The 23,137-nt window shown below is 39.6% G+C and overlaps 1 protein-coding gene across 2 annotated transcripts in view; it reads left to right on the top strand.

The window, feature by feature from the left end:
* The window catches only part of LOC146326241 (immunoglobulin superfamily member 21-like), a 47,261-nt gene that overhangs the window by 3,830 nt on the left and 20,294 nt on the right, over positions 1-23,137 (top strand). The window contains exons 2-4 of one of the 2 annotated variants that reach the window (XM_084722002.1): positions 10,790-10,914; positions 17,163-17,284; positions 17,481-17,599. In XM_084722002.1, coding sequence (XP_084578128.1) covers positions 10,790-10,914; positions 17,163-17,284; positions 17,481-17,599 — 366 coding nt within the window. The remainder of the gene's footprint in view (positions 1-10,789; positions 10,915-17,162; positions 17,285-17,480; positions 17,600-23,137) is intronic. The other variant, XM_084722003.1, reaches the window with a different exon arrangement.

The following is a 23,137-nucleotide window of genomic DNA, read 5'->3' on the forward strand; positions in this document are numbered from 1 at the left end:
ATGAGGTGAATCTGCCATATTTCCCATTCAAAGCAGCTTTTGTTTTTCCTGATGTCCACAACCATTCCTAATGCAAAGAGCAGCAGCACCAGTTGAAGTGTTTGCGTATTCTTTCAACTTGCTGATGTGTTTGAATGTGGAGTGTTTAGCTGGCAGCAGGACACACGCTCTGCCTTCTATACTGGGAGAAATTTAGAAAAAGGAGAGCAACTTGGCAGGATAAGCCAGCTTTATCTCCTGCAGCAAAGACAACACAAGACATGGAATATCAAGCACTTTAGAGTGCACAGCCCTCTATAAAGGCTAAGCTGTTGAATTGTCCTTTCTATGTTTGTCACATTTAAGTAGGGCAAAAGCAGCCATAGTCCACAGCCAAACCTAAGCTGAGCAGGGACAGTCATATCACTCCCCAGTATCTCATTTCACTAACCTTAATCTCATTCCAAAATATGCTTCCCCTCAGTTTAATGATTGCTCTCTGTTGTTGAACATTATAAATCAGTTATCATGAGTGAGTGCTTTTTTTAAAAATTGTATTTATTTTTTTTATCATTATTTCAATGTTATTCTGATATGTGTTAATCTCTCTGCCACATTGTTTATGTGTGTGTGTGGAGAGACCCAAGCTTTGGCGAATGGCTGGCTCTCTGGATGAAAAGCTGGAGGGAGGATTAAGAGGAAAACATGGGAAAAATAATCTGTAGGCAGGCTGACGTCATGCGGCGCAGACCAGTGTGGTGGAGGTGAGGCCGACTCTGATGACAGAGGGCATGAGAACGCCTCGCAGCACCACCAGCCTGCCGTTCTGCAAGGTGCCTTTGGTCCTGGTCCATGTGTCAGAGTGCAGCCGCTCAGCCCACACCAACTACACACACACACACACACACACACACACATAGTCTGTGAAGAGTACAGCAGGCTTTGTTTCCCTCCCTTACACATGTGAAATTCATCTTTTCACATGCAAAATTTTACGTCATATTTGAAGTGTAATATTTCACATGTGAAATGTTCAAAATTCATATATGTTGCATTTAAATCACATTTGCAAAAGTATGAAATGTGACAGCATCATGTGAAATATCTGGAAATAATTTCACGCGCAATGTCCAAAATCTTAAATGTGAATTAAATAAATAAATAAATAAATAAATAAAACCCTACTAGTTTAAACTTTAAAAAATTCATTTATTCAAGTCATCATTTCAAAACACCAAGTGAGAAGAACTCATGACTATAAGTTCTGTAGTGTTCTGAAAATAAATACTTGAATTTTTAAGTTTGATTAACTTAAATAAATACAATTTGTATATTTACATCAAGTTAATGAGAAGGGCTTAGTTGATTCGTCTAAATTCAGTGAGTTTTTGCTGTGTATTGTATATGAATCTTGAATGTCTGAGGTCTTTTTCAAGTTAGATGTCTGAAAATCACATGTTCCTCTATCACATTATTATTTCACATAGGACTCAATTTATCACATGTGAAACTAGAATGTGAAATACAGAATCTAACAATTTGCTAAGCACCAATAACATATGCATTACATGTAAAATGCTGTTTAACACAATAAAACCAAATATGTGTGCAAAATTCATGTTTTCTCAATTGAACTCTAAACATTATATACAACATGTACAGATATCATGTGCCTATATGTGAATTCATCATAAATATTTTTTTTCTTCTATGTGATACTTCAAATTGATGTTCACATGCGTGTGTAGTTTTACATTTAACCTATGTAATAAATCACATGTACCTGTGTGGATTTCCACATGTGAAACAGTGTTTTGCATGTAATAAACATGTGAAATGCATTTCACATGTGATTTTGTTATAAGAGAGTTGTATATTCATGCAGACTTGCAATTTGCATTAACCCATTTAATCCCAGTGGTCACATAGCACAGCGAGCCGGTGTAAATACTGTTGCTCCAGAGGATTAATACGTAAGCAGTGAGCTGTGCGAGCTGTCTGTGTGTGTGTATTAAACTGGCAGCGGTCAGTTTTTAGTTCACTGTGGAGTACACTTGCAGGGTCGCTGGCCTTAATGGATAGAATGATTAATACACTTTGCTGTTTTAACAGCACCACCTGATGCTGAGCTGCTAATCTAACACTCAAGAAAGCCGTAAAGAAATGCAGCAGCAGCAGCAGTTGTGCATTACAGCTAAATTTAATCCCATCTTCTCCAAGGGATCGGCGTCCATATTAAACATTTAAGTGTCAGGAAAGAAATCTGGAGCACCGTACCAAATACTGCAGCTGTGAAGACAGAAAAGCATTTTTGTTAGTTGAAAGTTTTGATCACTTTGTCATGGCACTGACTGTAGATGAATGGTCACATGGACTTAGCATTCTTGGCTATTTGAGGCTATTTGTGCTGTAGAAGCACTTTTTGTTTCCTCTCCAAGAACGTTGGTGTGCTGTGTGCATGTCTAATAAAAATGTTGAACTCTATTCAGGTGAGTACAGCAAAAAGAGAAGATATTTATGGTTAACGTTATATTTTAATTGTCAGTTAAACTTTATTGGCATGATGTTTTAGATTAAACATGTTGCCAAAGCAAAAAATCATATTATAGACAATACAAACAATATAATATACGGAAAAATGTAAATGTTAAAAGTGAAAATAAAAAGAAAATAGAGAGAAAAGAATAATAACTTAGGCATGCTCCAATACCACTTTTTTTCAGACCGACTACAAGTACTTACATTGGGTACTTGCCGATACCAAGTACCGATACAAGTACTTAATAATGCCATTAAAGTTCTTACAGTAACTTTTAAATCATATTTTATTTTCATTAGATGGTCATTTTCTAAATGTAACAAATCATTGTTGCCATTTCCTGCTACTAGTGTAACCATGGTTACTGTACACATTACATTTTTAGGTTGTTTGTAGTAAGTTACTTTACTGATTTTGTGGTCCTTATTAACCTGTGCAGTTTATTGTCTATATGATATATTTCAGTATAATAATTTCACAACATTATTGTGGACTTGCAGAATTTCGTTAACTATTATAAATTGTGTTATATATGATAATTATATCATTATCATTTACAGCATTTTAACTGGTATTTTAATTAGACCTTTACATATGTAGTATTTAAGTTTCTTCTTCTTGTCCCTCTTGTCTAAGAGCTAATAGTTCTTACCTGTCATTGTTTAGGGGGGACAGGTATGAGTGTGGTGCCATGTGTGTAACAGTTTTGTTTACCCTGCTGTGAATCCCAAAGAGTGAAGTTGTGTGTATTGTTCTGTCAGGACATTTCGGTGAAGATTAAATACACAAAGAGAAGTTGTAGCTGCTTATTATAAAGAAAAGATGGTTATAGACTGGTGGCAGTGGTGTTTTTTATTCATCTTCAGATTAATCAACTAGTTTTCACCTGCCAGGACTTACTGGACAGTGGCTGACTGCGGTCTACAGGTGCAAGCTGTGCATTTATTTCAGTGTTACATGGAATTTTACAGACAGTGTCCAAAGTCATTGTGGTCATTAGCAGTGTTGGGTGTAACGCGTTACTGTTATAACATTACTTTTTTCAGAAACTAGTAGTGTAAGGCATTACTCGTCTGAAAATTGTAATATTATTACAGTTTTCCCAAGCTAGTTACTTGCGTTACATTTGCCAGTAGCACCTTCATCACACACAATGCACACAACACAGAGAACAGAAGGGAAGGGGAGGGGGGCGTGATTGGTCTGGGTTTGGCACGAGGTATCATTTACCATCACCGATTGGTCGACACCCGGCAGCAGAGCGGCACCTGCAAAGACAGATGAGAAAAAATGGAAGCGTCAACAACGGCAAGCTCTTTTTCAGAGGAAGGTTCCCAGCAGCAGAAAGCTAGTTTCGACGGGTGGAGATTAAGACATTATTTTGAATATGTTCAATGGAAGGAAAATAACTTGATGGTGAAGTGCACACTCTGCCCGGGGAGAAAGCTGCTCTCCACTGCTTGTAACTCTACCTCCAACTTGAAGAAGCACCTGGAGCGACAGCACAGACACATCAAGCTTGTTGCGAAGCGACGGAGTGACATGAACGAGCAGCCCTGCAAGCAGCAAAAACTTTCATTAGAACATAAAGTACTACCAACATCAAAATCCAAGATAAATAAGCTTGTTGCCTCGTACGTAGTAGAAGAAATGTTACCTCTTTCTACTGTCGAATCGCTGTCTTTTCGAAAGATAACTCCTTTGTCTGTTCTCCCTCCATCTGATGCATCTCAGGCAATTATAGAGTAATTAAGAAAAAAAATGTAACTAGTAATATTACTAGTTACTTTCTCCAGGGAGTAATAAAGTAAAGTAAGATGTAATATGTAATATATTACTTTTTTGAGTAACTAGCCCCAACACTGGTCATTAGTGGATGATGTTGAGGACAGCACTCTCGCTCATTATGACGACGCATCCAAACTAAACAAGAGTACCTTACCTGGCTGCAGAGTCAACCTCCACAGTTGACAGGAAACACGTGACCTCCACAGCGGAAATTGTTCTTCTTGTCCTGTTGGTTTTTTTCATGTGAAAGTCACATTATGTGTTTTCATGGTTTGGTTCTTAAAATTTACAATTTGCACAACCATAAAAAAAAAGCATATATTCATATAATTTCTTCATTATCTATTTTAAAAGACTAAATGCTTCACACAATATTTTAAACTGCACCTTCGCCCCGTCCCACCTCCATCATTAAGACACTTCACTACAATTCACTGTTAATTTTATTCATGAATGGAAATGAAATGAGACAAACAGAGGAGGAAGAAACTGATGATCGAGTCTTAAAGGTAACCCCAGACCTGTGAACGATCTCGCAAGTCTTTTAATAACTTCTGTGTTCTATAACAGTCCATTAAAAACACACCACGATCCGACGAGTCAATGCAATGCATGGCGAAACGTCGACCTTCAGACTGGGCTATGGGATTTATGAATCACAGTTTGTGAGCTAAACTAAATCCAGTGCTAACGTTAGTTTAGCTGTTTTTGGAACAGGCAGACAGGATGCTGAAAGGTGCTGTGTATTCACCTGTCTGTGCCCGACCTCACAGTGACCCGTTAACTGAGGAGGTGCTCTCTTGTGGAGGTCCGTCATGTTGTCTATTTCTATTTTTTAATTTTATTGGTGTATTCTTAATGTTTAATAAATGATTTATGTAAACATTACAGCATTTTAAAGAATAGGTGACATTTTAGACTTATTGAATTAAGTTCATATCCTCAATGTAAATTATTGTATGAAGGCTTTTAAGTCAATAGACAATTAAAATATTTCATGAATAAACTTTGTCTATATATTTTTTTTAATCCATGTGCTTATTTTTTATGTGCCAGTTTTAAGAATAAAATAGTAATTATTCAGAATGTGGCCAAAAATAAACATCTTCTGCTGTGGAGGTCACGTTTCCCGTCAACCGTGGAGGTTGGAGGTCTGCAGACAGGTCCCCCTCAAAATAAGAGGGTAAGCATCACCAAACGTCTTGAGCTCTGCATCATGGCGGTGCTTTAGATGTTTACTTGTATCGAGCAGCTACTTTTCGTGACATGGTATCAGGTGTGGGGTACCAGAGTAGTTTTATGTTGCTGGTATCAGTATTGGTGCGTCCCTGATAATAACCCTTACAATCAGAGCTTAGGCCATCTTTATATAGAGAAACAATTCTTTTCTTCAGATCCTCAGAGAGTTCTTTGCCATGAGGTGCCATGTTGAACTTCCAGTAACCAGTATGAGAGAGTGAGAGCAATAACACCAAATTTAACACACTTGCTCTGACACTAACGAGTCACATGACACCGGGGAGAGAAAATGGCTAACTGGGCCCAATTTGGACATTTTCACCTAGGGGTGTACTCACTTTTGTTGCCAGCGGTTTAGACATTAATGGCTGTGTGTTGAGTTATTTTGAGTAAATTTGACAGTAAATTTACACTGTTACACAAGCTGTACACTGACAACTTTACATTGTATCAAAGTGTCATTTCTTCAGTGTTGTCCCATGAAAAGATATAATTAAATATTTGCAGAAATGTGAGGGGTGTACTCACTTTTGTGAGATACTGTATTAGATCATTATACACTGTACAGTATAATACACAACTACACTCTGTAGTCTGACTCAATGTCCCGCCTACAGCACAGCACATCTGATAGGTTAGAAGTCATGATCAATCAGCAGACACACTGTGTCACAGACGGGGTGAGACAGAGCTGCACCGGTGAGCAGAGAGGAGCTGTGTAGAAGTTAAGATAGCCAGTGGTGGTAAGGGTATGAAAAATTTGTACTCAAGTATTGCTAAAATATTACTCAATTACAAGTAAAAGTACTAGTGTTAGAAAAATACTTCAGTAAAAGTACAAAGTATTTGTCAAAAAAAAGAGTGACTGATTTAAAAGCCGTCACAATGAATACTTAAGTACAAGTAAAAGTACTGACCTGAAAATCTACTTATAAAAGTACAAGTACCCCAAAAAAACTACTTAATTACAGTAATTTGAGTATTTGTAATTAATTACTTCCACCCCTGAAGACAGCTGATATCATTAAAGTTTCAATGAACATCACAGTTTTATGATCTGTTTCTTTGGTGATAGCATAGTTACATCAGTGAAAAAAGTTACGGTCTGGATTTCACTCAAGGTGATGTGACAGCTTTTAAATCAGAGATGTGCTGCACACAGCAGCATCTGTCCTGTCTTTTCACTGCAATTCCGCATTGAGATTTCAGGTATTATAACTTACACAAAAGTAACAGTGACAGTAAAACTATGATGCTCACATATGGTCCGTGGAGGGCAATCTGTACCGGACACGGGTCAAATGCGATCCGTTGCACCCTAGTTCTCTGGGGTCACATCAATAATTTCTCCCCTCCCCCCACAGAGAGCGAGCAGGTACCGATCAGCTGGAGGAGGAGGGGTGGGGGGGGACTTATTTAGTCTTATCATTTGTAGTAATATTAATTGGACATTGCTTTACATTTGAATCTGTGTTAGCTTTTCCATTTTAAGAGTTAATAGTAATAACTAGTTTTTAAAATAATTATATTGAAGGTGAATTTTTTCCCGATTTTGTGGTGCCCCCTGGAGGCCACAGTGCCCTTAGCATTTGCCTATATTGCCTAATGGGCTCTGGTTACACTGAACAATCTCTTGCTGTGTGACATGCAGAAACATACTCTCCTGCCAGTTCTACTGTAATGTATCTTCTCCTAGAAGGGTTTGAATGAGTGGGGAAAAAAAATCTCAATTTTTTTAGTATTTGGGGTAAGTTATGAGAAAATGTGTTTCTCTTTCAACTTCTCCTGTTCCACAGTGCACACAGTCTGTTTTTATTCTTTCTGGCCATATTCTATTACGGCGACCAGTTTCGATTGTGAGTTTATGATCACTCTGTCTATATTTTGTTACGGTTTGGGTTAAATATTGGGCTAACTGAAATTCTCTGTCGAGTAAACAATAGCATTCTAATTTATTTATGTATTGATTACATCTCTGTTTTCCACTGATTGAAATATTTTAATTTATTATCTCCATCTATTTGTTTTACATCTGAATTATGGGAATTATTGTCAAAGCATCAAAGAATATTGGTGTAGCTTCCTCATTTGTAGTGTTGTTTTTTGTTAAATATTTACTCATTCTGAGTCTGAGGACTGCAACATGTTTCAAAGTTGAGACAAGAACAACAAAAAGTTGTGGAATTGTTAAAAAACACCTGTTTGGATCATTCCACAGGTAAACAGGTGAGCTGGTAACAGGTGACCGTATCATGATTGGGTATTAAAGGGGGGTCATTATCATTAAAAGTTTCAGATAATGCTCAGAAATCTTTGCACACGGGAAAAAGACTGAAAAGCAACTGTGATGTCTTGAAAGTTTGGGAGCTTTTGTCTTGGAGCTTTTGAGTATGCAGGAAATGAAGCCAATCGTTTTTCCCAACTTGAATTCAGTGTATTCAGTCTTGTATTCAAAACAGGTCAACTTAATTCTTGCAGTCAAAAGAAAACAGATATTTAAATCAATACTCAAGTTCACAGTCTTCTTTGTGGCAAAAGAATTCCTCCTCTCAGTACATGTCTGACAGAAGGCCTTTCTCATTTCTCCGTTTGTATATCTTTGATTCCTCTGCTCACCTCTTCTCCTCGTGTCTCAGTCCCGCCCACCTGAGATGCGAGCAGAGGAGTTGATGAAGCAGGCATTTAACAAAATGAGGTCCTTGTTCAGAAACATCATTATAAAAAAACATTGATTAAATATGACATGTGGAACATCTGCATCTCAGAGATCTCAGATGACTTTAACAGTGTTCAGAACAATTTGTATAGGCTGATGTTATATACTTTTAATTAAATTCACAAGGTGGCATAAAGTGACAAGAATGTACAGATGATGTTTTTGCATTTATTATTTATTATTTATACACACAGACCTACTGTATATATACATAGCCTATATTGTGTGAAGCACCGGAGGAGATGAACAAAATGAATCTGATAATCTGTCATTTTTTGCTAGGACCAGCAGCTCTATAAGTCACTCCGTCAGATAGAGAACAACACAACAAAACAAGAGACTTGGGATGTACCTGATCTCCCCACACAACCCCAGGCTCATCTGAGATGGACTGACGCAAAGTGCAAAAAGTGTGCTGGGGTCTGACGAGTCCACATTTCAGATTGTTCTCACTAATCATGGACATCATGTCCTCCAGGCTAAAGAAGAAAAGGACCATCCAGATTGTTACCAGCACTAACGTCAAAAGACAGCAGCTGTGAGGGTATGAGGGTGTGTTACTGTCCATGGCATCATGGGTAACTGTCACATCTGTGAAGGTCCCATTAATGCTGAAAGGTAGAAACAGGTTTTGGAGCGACATATGCTACCATCCAGGTGACATCCTTTTCAGAGACGTCCCTGATTGTTTCAGAGAGACAATGTCAAGACACTTGTGGACGTGTTCCAACAGTGTGTCTTCATAGTAAAAGAGTTCAGGTACTAGACCGACCTGCCTGCAGTCCAGACCTGTCTCCCATTGAAAATATGGATTTGAAGCTCAAAATACAACAACAGAGACCCTGAACTGTTGAGCAACTTCAGTCGTATATCAAGCAAGAATGAAAGAGAATTTCACTTAAGTTTCAAAATCCTTAATGAGTATTTCAGCAAATTCAGAATGAGTGTATATTTACAAAAGACAACACAGCCAATCAGTTTGAACATTAAATATTGTGTCTTTGTGCAGTATTCAGTTAAATGTAGATTGAAAAGTATTTGCACATCATTGCATTCTGTTTGTATGTACATTTTAAACCTAGCTATTTTGGAATTGGGTTTTGTAGCAGAATCATATATATTCTGTATCATCTTTTTGCAGCTCTTCCTTGAAGCAAAACAATGTTATACTGAATTAAATATTCAAACCCAAGACTCCAAGTTTTATGGTTGCACTATTCCATCAAATGGCAATATTCTAAATGTCTTGAGAATCTTTTCACACGCATTTCACCAGAATTGACATCTTAGTAAACATCACTGAATTGACATAAAACTGTATAAACTGTAATATAAAATACAGAGCGGTTTTAAGTGGGTCTGAACAAAGTAAGTGGATATTACTAGTTAGGAAGATGTGTCTGTCTCTCAGAAGTCTTTGTTTCCCAGTGTGACTTGTGGAAACTTGTGGATTTTTCCTCCCTCATTCTTTTCCTCTCTGTGTTCTACACCCTCGATATTTCTCTTTGCTTTTGACCTTCCTCACTTTCATGTGTGTTATGCTTTTCTCTTGCTTTGAGGTATGTCTCTGTTACATATTCAGCATGAAAATGTCCTGCTTTCCCTTTTCAGCTGCTCATTTTTCTGGGGGAAGTTTCCATTAACAACACCAGAGTGTCTGAATAATGCAGTATAGACATTTCTACCATTTCACCTTTTCTATTTGAACACTAAAATATGTTACTTAATTATACAATTTATAGTTGTATAAGTTAACGAATATGGCACATAAATAAAACTCTCTGATATCTGAAGGTGTGGACACAATAACATAAACACCTGTACATTTGAATACAAGAGCAGAGTTGAAATGTGCTTCCATGAGCTCATGCCCAAACTTGGAGAACAGTGGAAATACAAACAGAACCTATAACAAATTACATTTGATTAAAGGGATAATTCAGCCAAAAATGAAAATTCAGTCATTATCTACTCACCCTCACACCGACTGAAGGTTGGGTTTACTTTTTTAGTCCACAAAACACTGCTGGAGTTTCACAGGAAAACAGTGTTGCAGAATCTCCCGAACAATGGAAGTGAATAGTGACCAGTTTTCAAATGTAAAAAAACAATTGGAAAAAAAACCCCAAAATGCCTCCATACTGCTCATCTGGTGTAATCAAAGTCTTGTAGGAGACTCCTAGGAGACTTGGATTACATCATACATCCCTTTAAGCTTCTGCAATATGAAAGTCCTAAGAGAGGTGTTGGTGTAACTTTTGTTGTTGTACCTATATATTGTTAAGGGTTCATGTTACGTTGACGTCCCTCAAAAGAAATCAGTGCTACATGTTAGTTACCTTGACTGAGTTTCGAATCGAGCTGAATGATTGCAGGGTTATTAATGCTGCAATGCATCACATCCAGTAATGCTTTTACAGTGGATTGCTTTTTGAAATGCATAAGAACATTACCTAACATGACAATTCACTATGGCAGCCATGCAGGGGAATGTCATATCATTTTCTCCTTTCTTCTCTCTTTGGCAGGTTATTTAACTGTTTCCATTGAGCCTCTCCCTCATGTTGTGATTGGAGACACAGTGACACTCAAGTGCAACTTCCAAACAGACGGCAACCTCAGAGAGATTGTGTGGTTTCGGGTGAGCACACAGGTGAACGTCATGCAAAACAGTTGATATGTGTGCGTGCAGTTGATGAATGTCTCTCCATCTCCTGCTCTCTGTGTGTCTGTGTCAAAATGTTCATTTTCAGTGTTCAGTTATGCTGCTCAGCTCATTATCCCTGTTGATTATCAAGAGCAATGGTCACATGTTAGAACAGAAAAAGATGTACGTTCTCTTCAAAGGTGACATATTTGCAGTAGTGGAAAGTATCTAAGTACATTTATATACTAAGTACTGTACTTAAGTACAATTTTCAACTCACTTTTCAATTTAGAATTTCCCATAAAAATATATATGAGAAGCTTATAAATCCATCATTGTTGCTACTTTTCAACCATTTCTGACAATTTCATTGACCAAAAGATTAATTAATTGAACAGATCAATGATCTGCCTATAAATTGTTAGTTACATTTTCAATTAGCACTAAACCACAGGTGTATTCTCCAGTAACAGGGGAGACTAGGGATGGTTGTAACACAGGTGTCAGTACCTATAATTTGGGCAGTAAAGTTAATCAAAATTTTGTCAAAAATGCAATATGACTTCTGCAACTTTCAAATCGCAGGAGGTGCAATATTTGTTAAAGGCAAAATGTTTCAAAAAACTTTTAAATTAATGAATAGCATGAAGCAGAGATGTCCTGTCCTACACATCAGATTTTACAGACTTAAAAAACATCTTCATTTGGTACAGATTCCTGCAAAAAAAATGTTTTTCAATCAAAATAAGAATAATGATGTAAAAATTATCATTACATCTGCAATAGTCAGAATTATTACAATTAGATATTAGATAAAATCGCTCAGCCCTTCCTATATCCCACTGAATATTTGGTTAGAGCTCTTGAATTTTTTCAGATAGAACCCTTATGCCTCTACTCCTGCACAAATATCAATGTTTACATCTTCTCCAGCTATGTCACAGAATTTTATTGATGTCAAATACCAGGAGTTCCACTTTTACAACCTGCCCCACTACTGGGATAAGTTGTAACATAAACTGGGGGAAGTTGTTACAAAATCAGTCAAGGTTTTAAAAATTGAGACCACACCACAAAATATTCATCTGAGAAATTTATTCCTCTTTTCATGAAGCCTGAGAACTAATCAAGACCTGGCCTCTTGTTCTTAAAGAAATAGTGCACTTCACTTAATTATCTACTCACCCTCATGTCAATTGAAGGTCAGAATTAGTTTTTTGGTCCACAAAACACTGCTGGATTTTCACAAGAAAACAATGTTGCAGGATCTCTCAAACAAAGAAAGTGAATGGTGACCAGTTTTCAAATGTAAAAAACACATCTGAGAAAAAAACATAAAATAAAATGCCTCCATACTGCTTGTGTGGTGTAATCTATCCATCCATCCATTGTCTTCCGCTTATCCGGGGCCGGGTCACGGGGGCAGCAGTCTGAGCAGGGGCACCCAGACTTCCCTCTCCCTGGACACTTCCTCCAGGTGTTCCGGAGGGACCCCAAGGTGTTCCCAGGCCAGCCGAGCGACATAGTCACTCCAGCATGTCCTGGGTCTTCCCCGGGGCCTCCTCCCAGTGGGGCATGCCCGGAACACCTTCCCAGGGAGGCGCCCAGGAGGCATCCAATATAGATGCCCAAGCCACCTCAGCTGACTCGTCTCGACGTGGAGGAGCAGCGGCTCTACTCCAAGCTCCTCCTGGGTGACAGAGCTCCTCACCCTATCTCTAAGGGAGCGCCCCACCACCCTGTGGAGGAAACTCATTTCAGCCGCTTGTATCCGAGATCTTGTTCTTTCGGTCATGACCCAAAGTTCATGACCATAGGTGAGGGTAGGAACGTAGATTGACCGGAAAATCAAGAGCTTCGCCTTTCGGCTCAGCTCCTTCTTTCCCACAACAGACTGGTGCAATGACCGCATTACTGCTGCCGCCGCACCAATCCGTCTTTCAATCTCACGTTCCATCCTCCCCTCACTCGTAAACAAGACCCCAAGATACTTAAAGTCCTCCACTTGAGGCAGGGACTCTTCTCCGACCCGGAGGGAACAAGCCACCATTTTCCGGTCGAGAACCATGGCCTCGGACTTGGAGGTGCTGATTCTCATCCCAGCCGCTTCGCACTTGGCTGCAAACCGCCCCAGTACAAGCTGAAGGTCCTGGTTCGAAGGAGCCAACAGGACAACATCATCTGCAAAAAGCAGAGATGAAATCCTGTGGTCCCCGAATCGGACTCCCTCTGGCCCCTGGCTGCGCCTAGAGATTCTGTCCATAAAAATAATGAACAGAACCGGTGACAAAGGGCAGCCCTGCCAGAGTCCAACATGCACCGGGAACAGGTCTGACTTACTGCCGGCAATGCGAACCAAGCTCCTGCTCCGGTCATACAGAGACCGTACAGCCCATAGAAGAGGGCCCCGAACTCCATACTCCCGAAGCACCTCCCACAGAATGCCACGAGGGACACGGTCGAATGCCTTCTCCAAGTCCACAAAACACATGTGGACTGGCTGGGCAAACTCCCATGAACCCTCAAGCACCCTGCAGAGGGTATAGAGCTGGTCCAGTGTTCCACAACCAGGACGAAAACCGCATTGTTCCTCCTGGATCAGAGGTTCGACTATCGGCTGAATTCTCCTCTCCAGTACCCTGGAATATATTTTACCAGGGAGGCTGAGGATCCCCTTGTAGTTGGAGCACACCCTCCGGTCCTTCTTCTTAAATAGAGGGACCACCACCCCGGTCTGCCAGTCCAGAGGCAGTCTGTCCCCAACTGCAACATGACATTGCAGAGGCATGTCAACCAAGACAGCCCTACAACATCCAAAGACTTGAGGTACTCAGGGCGGATCTCATCCTTGCCACTGAGGAGCTTCCGAACTACCTCAGTGACTTCAGCTTGGGTGATGAATGAGTCAACCTCTGGGTCCCCAGTCTCTGCTTCCTCTACGGAAGGTGTGTCAGCGGGATTGAGGAGATCCTCGAAGAATTCCTTCCACCGTCTGACAATATCCCCAGTCGAAGTCAACAGCTCCCCACCACCACTGTAAACAGTGTTGGCAGGGTAGTGCTTCCCCCTTCTGAGGCGCCGGACGGTTTGCCAGAATCTCCTCGAGGCCGACCAGTAGTCCTCCTCCATGGCCTCCCCGAACTTTTCCCATACCTGAGATTTTGCTTCTGCAACCACCCAGGCCGCAGCGCGCTTGGTCTGCCGGTACCCATCAGCTGCCTCAGGAGTCCCACAAGCCAACCAAGCTCGATAAGACTCCTTCTTCAGCCTGACGGCATCCCTTACCTCTGGTGTCCACCACCGGGTTCAGGGATTGCCACCACGACAGGCACCGGAGACCTTATGGCCACAGCTCCGAATGGGCGCGTCAACAATGGAGGCAGAGAACATGGTGCATTCGGACTCGATGTCTCCAGCCTCCCTCGGTATCTGGTCAAAGCTCTCCCACAGATGAGAGTTGAAGACCCCTCTGACAGATGGTTCCACCAGATGTTCCCAATAGACCCCCACAGTACGTTTGGGCCTGCCAAGTCTGTCCAGCTTCCTCCCCTGCCAGCGGATCCAACTCACCACCAGGTGGTGATCAGTTGACAGCTCAGCCCCTCTCTTCACCCGAGTGTCCAAGACACACGGCCGGAGGTCAGTTGACACGACCACAAAGTCGATCATTGACCTCCGACCTAGGGCGTCCCCATGCCACGTGCACTGGTGGACACCCTTATGCTTGAACATGGTGTTCATTATGGACAAACTGTGACTAGCACAGAAGTCCAATAACAGAACACCACTCGGGTTCAGATCAGGGGGGCCGTTCCTCCCAATCACGCCCCTCCAGGTAACACTGTCGCCACCCACGTGAGCGTTGAAGTCCCCCAGCAGAACGACGTCCCCAGTCAGAGAACTTTCCAGCACCCCTCCCATGGTCTCCAAGAAGGCCGGGTACTCTGCACTGCCGTTCAGCCCATAGGCCGAAACAACAGTGAGGCACCCATCCCCGACCCGAAGGCGCAGGGTGACAACCCTCTCGTTCACCGGGGAAAACTCCAACACATGGCGGCTGAGCTGGGGGGCTATAAGCAAGCCCACACCAGCCCGCCGCCTCTCACCGTGGGCAACTGCAGAGTAGAAAAGAGTCCAGCCTCTCTCAAGGAGTTGGGTTCCAGAGCCCCGACTGTGCGTGGAGGTGAGCCCAACTATCTCTAGGCGGTACCGCTCAACCTCCCGCACCAGCTCAGGCTCCTTCCCCCTCAGCGAGGTGACATTCCATGTCCCCACTGTGAGTTTCCATGTCCTGGGATTGGGTCGTCGGGGCCCCCACCCACGACCACCACCCAAATCACCCCTCCACCACGATAAGGTGGTGGTTCAAGGAGGGGTGGTGTAATCCAAGTCTCCTAAAGTACTGACATGCTGTTTGCACACCATCACAACACACACACACACACACACACACACACACACACACACACACACACACACACACACACAACGTGGCTCCAAGCTAAAGACCTGTAATGAAGATTCAGGCTAAAAGCATAGTTTAAATAACATTTTTTAAGTCAACTGGGCATGTTGACTTACAAAAAATGTGTCACCCTTTTTACATTTGAAAAGTGGTCACCATTCACTTCCATTGTTTGGGAGATTCTGCAACACTGTTTTCCTGTGAAACTCCAGCAGTGTTTTGTGGACTAAAAAACTAAACCCAACCTTCAATCAATGTGAGGGTGAGTAGATAATGACTGAATTTTCATTTTTTGCTGAATTATCCCTTTAACCCATGACTGGGGTGTTGTATCTTATACTCCACTGTAAGTGAATACACAAAACTCCTGACCTAAAATAAATGAAAAATGTCAAGGCTGAAATACTGCAGTGCTGATGAACTGATGAGATGCAGGTGAGGTGGAAATGGTCATGGTTGCAGAAGCCATGCCCACCTACACATACATACACACATAAACAAAGGAAAAAACACTGGAGACACCAGAAATACAGGCAGAATAACTGTCGGCAAGGTTGTGACTGTGACAGTAGCAGTATGATGGTTTGAAATGAGTATAGATGACATGCCTTACATTTTACACAAGAGACTCCTCTCTAACCAAATACAAGGTACAGAATTATTGCTTCAACATCGTCAGTGTTAATTAAATTATAGACTTGATTCAAAACATGGATTCCCTCTAACATTCTGTTAGATCACCTGAAGGTTACCTGTAGTCTGCAGACCACATTCAGAGGTGAAGAAATAAAGTGCATTCTTAATCACTGATTGAGGTTGAAATACCCCTACTGTCACATGATCCTCTGTTCTGTTATCTGCCTTGTAATGCACTTTGTAACTGTTGGTTTGATGAGTCATATATATAACGTTTATTATTATTATCAGCCACAAAATATCTACTTGTTAACAGATTAAAGCTTCATTGCACAACATCAGACTAATATATCCAGCGTTAAACATTACAGTTACACAGAAAATGAGTCTTGGTCATGGTGTTTGTGTCAAATTTAAGAGCCAATCAGAGCCTGTCAGAGAGAGAGAGAGCAGCTGCAACGCCTAGAAACTACAGCCGCCTTGATCTCATGAGGTTATTGTTGCCCACGTGATTGATTCTGCACGGCCCTGGCTCATCTCGAACACACCTGTTTTGACATGTCATAGCAGGAAACTTACAGGTGTATTAATGATTGCTGCATTCCACTTAGGGGAGGTCCTGCCACTGTCCATACTGGTTCAGTGTCACTGTTACTGGGACACTTAATGTGTGAGCTGTCATTACTGTTATTAGGTCCACCTGTGTTTTTCCTGGTATGACAACTCAAAATTTCTGCTGTGCAACCAGTTCATGACCTGAAAATCAATGCTTTGGCTATGAAATCTGCATTAATAAAATTGATCACATGAGTCTTCTGTCATCCCTTCTTGGTGAAAGTGGTCTTGGTACAATTGTCCCCCATGTTGATTCAGGTTAAAAACAAGTGTTTACCCCATAGGTCTCCATTATAAAAGAATCATCTTCAAAACAGGACACCTCCAACTACACAAACAGGTTTATTTTATTGTAAAATTTATCCATCATCCAATGTAAAGTGTATAGGGCGAACATACACTGTGAAGAACAATGTGCTGCACTGTGCAGAAGTAAACCGGAGTGAGAGAAAACATTTTAAGCATCACACATTATACATATAGATTATTATTTTTTCTACATGGTTGCAGCTGCAGTTTTCAAACTTCTCCCTCTCAGGTGATTGAAGGAGGCAGTGCCAAGCAGAAGATTTTCACCTATGATGCCATGTACAACACCAGCTACTCCCACATGGAGGACAACCACAAACGAGAGGACCTGGTCTACCAGTCAACTGTGCGGTAAGACAGGCTACTACTGTACAAGTTGGGTTAAGTTATAATTTCTGACACTGTAACATGCTTTCTTTTGAGTGTAGGGGGAGGTGATTTTAGTGCAAATTTGGATTTTTCCACATTCTGCCTGAGATATAAAAAAAATGAAAGCTAAAGTTAGAACAACGCTGTCTATAACCTTTGTATCCATGTATATGAACAGTCTCCCTGAGGTCCAGATGGAGGATGACGGCCTGTATGAGTGCCATGTGGGGATCTATGACAGGAGCTCCAGAGACAAAGTGATTCTGGCCTCCGGCAGCATAACTCTCACTGTCATAGGTATGGATTCATTTCTCAGTTTGTCTCAGACCAAATCTAGAAAAAGTTAGGGGATCGCCATATCCATTAGAATTCATCCAGGAATATCTGCGCCAGAGTTCATGGCAATCCATTCATTCATGGTATTTAAAACATCCAAAGGTTTCAATGTGCCTACTACACTAGAGAAGAAGTTAGAGCAGGGGTCAGCTAACTTTACTTTCAAAAGAGCCATTTTTGGCCAAAAAAAAGAAAAAACAAACAAACAAACAAAAAAACTGTCTGCACTATTGTAAATTCTCTACTTTATTTTTAGACTTTTCTTTTTTGGGATTTGGCATCCATAGCTTGTCAAGGGAAACTTAAGACTGGCCACTGGCAAAATTTAGAGGAAACGGTGCCAAGCCATGACATAGGCTATGACACATTACTCACATTTTAGTTGAGAAAAAATGAAAAAATGTTTTATTATTTGGTGAATAGGCTGCACAGTTTTACAATTGGCGAATGTGAGAAATCCCTTTATGCCCACAAAAATGAGATAAAAATTAAAGCTACATGAGGCTCTGGAGCTGCAGGTTACAAACCCCTGAGTTAGAGGATCACCAAGTAAGCAGGACTGATCCTCTGAAGACTGCATGTCTGTACCAACTTTCAGTTGTTGTTGAGATAAATGAGTGTGGACTGAAGAGGTGGACTGATATCTTCAGTGCCACAACACCAGCCTGGCTTAAAATCCACTCTGAAGATCACTGAATAACACATCGCATCTTGATGCTTTAAGCTGTGTCTGGACAGAAATGTGAAATGTTTTGCTGGAACTACAGTATTTTTGGGGTGCAGATCTTCCTAAAGTCTTGTCATCACAGAAGGTTGCCAGGTTTGGTACCATCATGTCTGTACAAAAATCTGTTGTAGTTAAGAAAAAAATAATTTGATCACGTTTGAATGTGCCATGAATTACACATGTTGTTTGTCCACAGAAAAGATGATATTGCAAATCAAGAAACTCTCAGTTTGTGGAAATAGGTAATCAGAAAGGCTACACAGCCAAAAGTCGCATAAGCAACATCATTACTTACTCTCTGCACAAGCTAATGTTAGCTGCTGAAGCTACAATACCTGTGTGTTTTCGTACTGGGATGTAGTCATGAGAGGAGCCTGACACACCAAATGGTTTGTTACACAGAATCATCTGGAAAGTCATCCTGAGAAATTGTTTGGAAAGGGGCAGGCACTTTCATAAAACAAACACTTTGCTGGTGATTTGATGAACCATCTGTCTGTCATGTCTAACATGGGCTAACTTCAACCGATTGGATGGATCAACCAGCAGACCCCCTGTGTTTAACACCCTTTGCCGTGTAGTTTTTTTTGTATATTGCAGTGTGTGAATTCTGGCCCGTGATTGTCCTCCAGCTTCGAAGGGCGTTACCTTCGCCATCCACTCTGTTGTTCGGCTTGCGAATGCTTGCGAGTGCCAGTCATGGCAGCTGCCTTTGTCACACGTGCCTCTCGTTGTTAGTGTTATGCTATTTTTGAATGAGGTACTCGTTTGAAGGGACTGGGCCAGGGAACAGATTCAAAACCTGATTAACGTTGACACACTCTTGCTAGGTTGTTTGTAAATTGTATTAGACACTAGGCATAGGAGTGCTGATTCTCTGTATTTTGGTTTTAAGAATTGATAAGGTAGATAGCTACAGGTTTTTCTTTTGTTTCTTCTATTTTTCTAGCTTTCGTAGGCAGCTGTTAGGCTCCCATTTTGGGAGCTCTCTTTTGGTTGTATTTCTTTCCTTGAGTTGAGCAGCACTCATCAGCCCTGTCGCCTGTTTTGATTTATCTCATTTGTGTTAATTGTCACTTTAATTGCCCGTGTAAATATATAATTTTAATTTTACCAATTACAGCTGGTTTATGTTCCTTCCCTTTTCCCATCACGAGCTAAGGGACATAACAGGAACAAAGGAATGAATGAAAGAGCGGGGTAGTTACATTTGGTAATGATTTTCTTTCATGACATATGATAAAGGGTTGAGTGTGTGTCAGTGGATGTATGTGGGATGGAGGTATAACGGTACAGATGAGTGAGGATGATAGGTGTCCGACGGTTTTGTATACACCTGATTTAATTGGTAATCTTGAGGTTGCATTTATGTATTTAAAGAGAGATGAAAGTTTTTTTCCTTTTCTTCCTTCTCTCCAATCTTTTTTCTGTAGTTTCTGTCACCATTCCTTCCTCCCTCTTTCCCTTCTGCTTCTTACTCATCTTCCCTTTCTTCCTTCTTTCCTTTCCCTCTTCTTTCATTCTTTAATTTTTCATCGTCCCTATTTTGATTTTCTTCCCTTTTTTGTTTTTTTGTTTTTTTTTTCCAGTTTCCAGATACGATAAAATTGCTGATGAAATACAATGTTTTTCTGTTAAACTTTACAAACTACTGATATGTTATTCTTTATGGCCATTGGTTACACCATGGGGTGGAGCAGGTTAACTAGCTCAATGTAGCATGTCTAAAGAAGAAAAGATGTCAGGGGTATATGTAAGTTATATATATTGTAAGTTTATTTGCGTTTTATAGTCTGTTTGTGTGTCTGTATATTGGGCTATGTTCTGGGTTATTGATCTCTACCGGGGTTTCCCCCGATCTTAAAGCAACCATGTGTGCTATAATACGTGACAGCGTGAGACGTGATGGTAGTAAATAAGAGTACAGAAACTTTTCCTAATAAATTAACCATTTGTACCTGGAATATCAATGGGATAAAAGATGCAAAAGAAATGAATGTCCTCAGACATTGTCTTTCTTCAGGAGCTTCATTTCAAACCCAGTGAAATACAATATCTTAAGAGACAGTGGGTGGCAGAGACGTTTGAGTCTACCTTCACATCCAGCAGCAGAGGCGTTGGAATACTTATCATTAAGAACATTTCTTTTAACCTAATTTCTCAAGATGCAGATCTAGATTGCAGATTCCTGATTATAAAATGTTAATATTTTTGGAAATAGATACACTTTAATCAATATTTATGTCCCTCCTTCATCTGATGTGGTATTCCTTAATAAAATCCAGAAAATACTTGATAAGTGTAGCAAACCCCAGCCATTCAATGATGAAGCGTACTGATGTTTCACAAGGCATTTATTCTGAACAGAAATTCACTTTCCTGTCCTTTTCTCCTTTCCTCAGGAAACACCATAAGAGCTACAGGAAGGATAAACAAAAACATAAATAATAAACATGAATGAGCCTTAACAAGTATACAAATATCACCTTAACACAACTTTAACCATACATGTGAAAATATTAGGCATAATATTTACTGACATATAGCACTTCTTTGTCAAAAACATGCCAAAACAGAAAGCTAGCATTACCACATAAACACTTAAAAGAAGCTAACATTTGCTTGACTGCAATGGCAACAATTCACATAAAACACCCTTTCACAGTTAGCTAAATTAAATTCACATGTCATAGAAAACCATCATAAACAAATTAAATAACATATATACCTTGTTCCCATTCCAGCTAGGTGCTTGTAAGTTTATATAAATCCTTTGCATTGGACAGCAACAGCATGTAACCTGTTTTTCCTTGTCCCTTTCATGAACTTTTGGACTGTTTTTGGAAGCGTCTCTGGCTTCTTAAATATATACTTCCTGTGCTGCCAGAAGGGTGCCAAAATAAACGCCCATTATATTTAAATACACCTTCAAAATAAAAGCATGGAGGGAACGGTTATTTAAACATTAGGAAAACAAAGGCTTGCCAAAAGTGATGAACAGATCAACAGACCCTTATAAGAGTAATTTACAATAAGACTCCAACAGGAAGAACAGGAAAGTACAGCCACCAACACGATTATCAGAATTTATCGCAATAAATGACTTACAGGATACATGGAAGATAATGAATCCCAAAAGTATAGATTATACATATTATTCACATGCTAAAAAACATACAGCAGAATAAGAGTAAATCTAACTAAAATTCATAATATCGTCATTTCAGATCATGCTGCAGTTACATGTGTAATGATACCTTCAATAAATAAATTTTCTCACAAAATCTGGAGAATGAATCGGAAACACCTTAATTATGTTAAAAAATAATATTGAGGTATTTCTAAGTACAAATATTGACAATACAACACCAACCGATAGACCTCCAATAGATATTATATGGGACGCATTTAAGGCATTTATAAGAGGGATAATGATATCATTTTCAGTTAAAAAGAAAAAAGAACTAGATCAGGAGATTGACAGAGTAGAAATATTAATAAATAATCTTCAAAATATTCATAAGAAAACTAATGCCAAGGATGATTTAGAAAGACTGCAAAAACTAAAATTACAACATGATAATCTTTTACTAAAAAAAGTTAAAGATATTAAGCACAATTCAAATAAGATATCCTATATATCAGCAAATAAAACAGGAAAAAGAAAAAGCTCTCTGGTTAAAATAGTAATTAAAAGACACACTGTAGTTTTGAAGGATACAGTTTACAACAGGCCAATAATGGATACTGAAATAATTAATCAAATATTTGTGACATACTATGGTATATTATATAAATCTGACATAATAACAAAGAATTATGACCCAATGCCATTTTTAAACTCAGTTGTTAAACTTAACTGTTGTAACTGTTGTTAAACTTAAATGTTTATCTGCAAAACAAAAAGAAGATCTAAAAATGGAAAATAACAATCTCAGAAATTAAAATTGCGATTGATAGCTTTCTCTCAAAAAAGGCACCTGGCATGGATGGACACAGATCAATTCATTATTTTTGAGTGTTGTTAATATTGCATGGAAACAACATGTTATCCCACAAACAATGTACCAAGCAATTATTAATGTAATCCCAAAATCAGGAAAGGAGGGTAACACTCCATCAGAGTATCGACCAATTAGTTGAATCAATAGTGATAATAAAATTATTACCAAAGTGCTTAAAAACTGAATAGCCAAGACACTTCCAGATATAATTCACTGCAATCAAACTGGCTTTATACAGAATAGAAATCTTAAAGCCAATATTAGGACTTGTATATCATTAATACAGAATGCTAAGAAGCAAAAATTTGATTTTACAATGATGGCAGTTGACGCAGAGAAAGCTTTTGACCGTCTGGAATGGGTATATCTTTTTAAAGTATTAGAAAAGTTTGAATTTCCTGAGGAACTAATTGGCATGATTAAGACAATTTATAAGTCATGAACAGCTCAGGTCTATGTTAATGGAACTTTATCTGAGGTATTTACATTAAGAAGAGGTATCTTATTTTGTTACAAATAGCACATTAAAAACATGGAAGAGAATTGAAAATATATTAGGTGTGCAACTTAGTACACCTAGGAACACTTAACTGGATTTCTTGGAGTGAAAGGGGAATTAAATATTTATCAGATATAATTATGCATAATAAGGTATAATCATTTACTGAACTCCGAAATAAATTTACATTGACAAATCACGAATGTGATATTTACAGCTAAAAAATTGGATTACTGAAAATTTTACTTTACAGTATGATCCAGTGCCCA

Source organism: Lutjanus erythropterus, chromosome 6 (genome assembly GCF_056507025.1).
Source record: "Lutjanus erythropterus isolate fLutEry1 chromosome 6, fLutEry1.hap2, whole genome shotgun sequence".
NCBI classification, from domain to species: Eukaryota; Metazoa; Chordata; class Actinopteri; order Lutjaniformes; family Lutjanidae; genus Lutjanus; species Lutjanus erythropterus.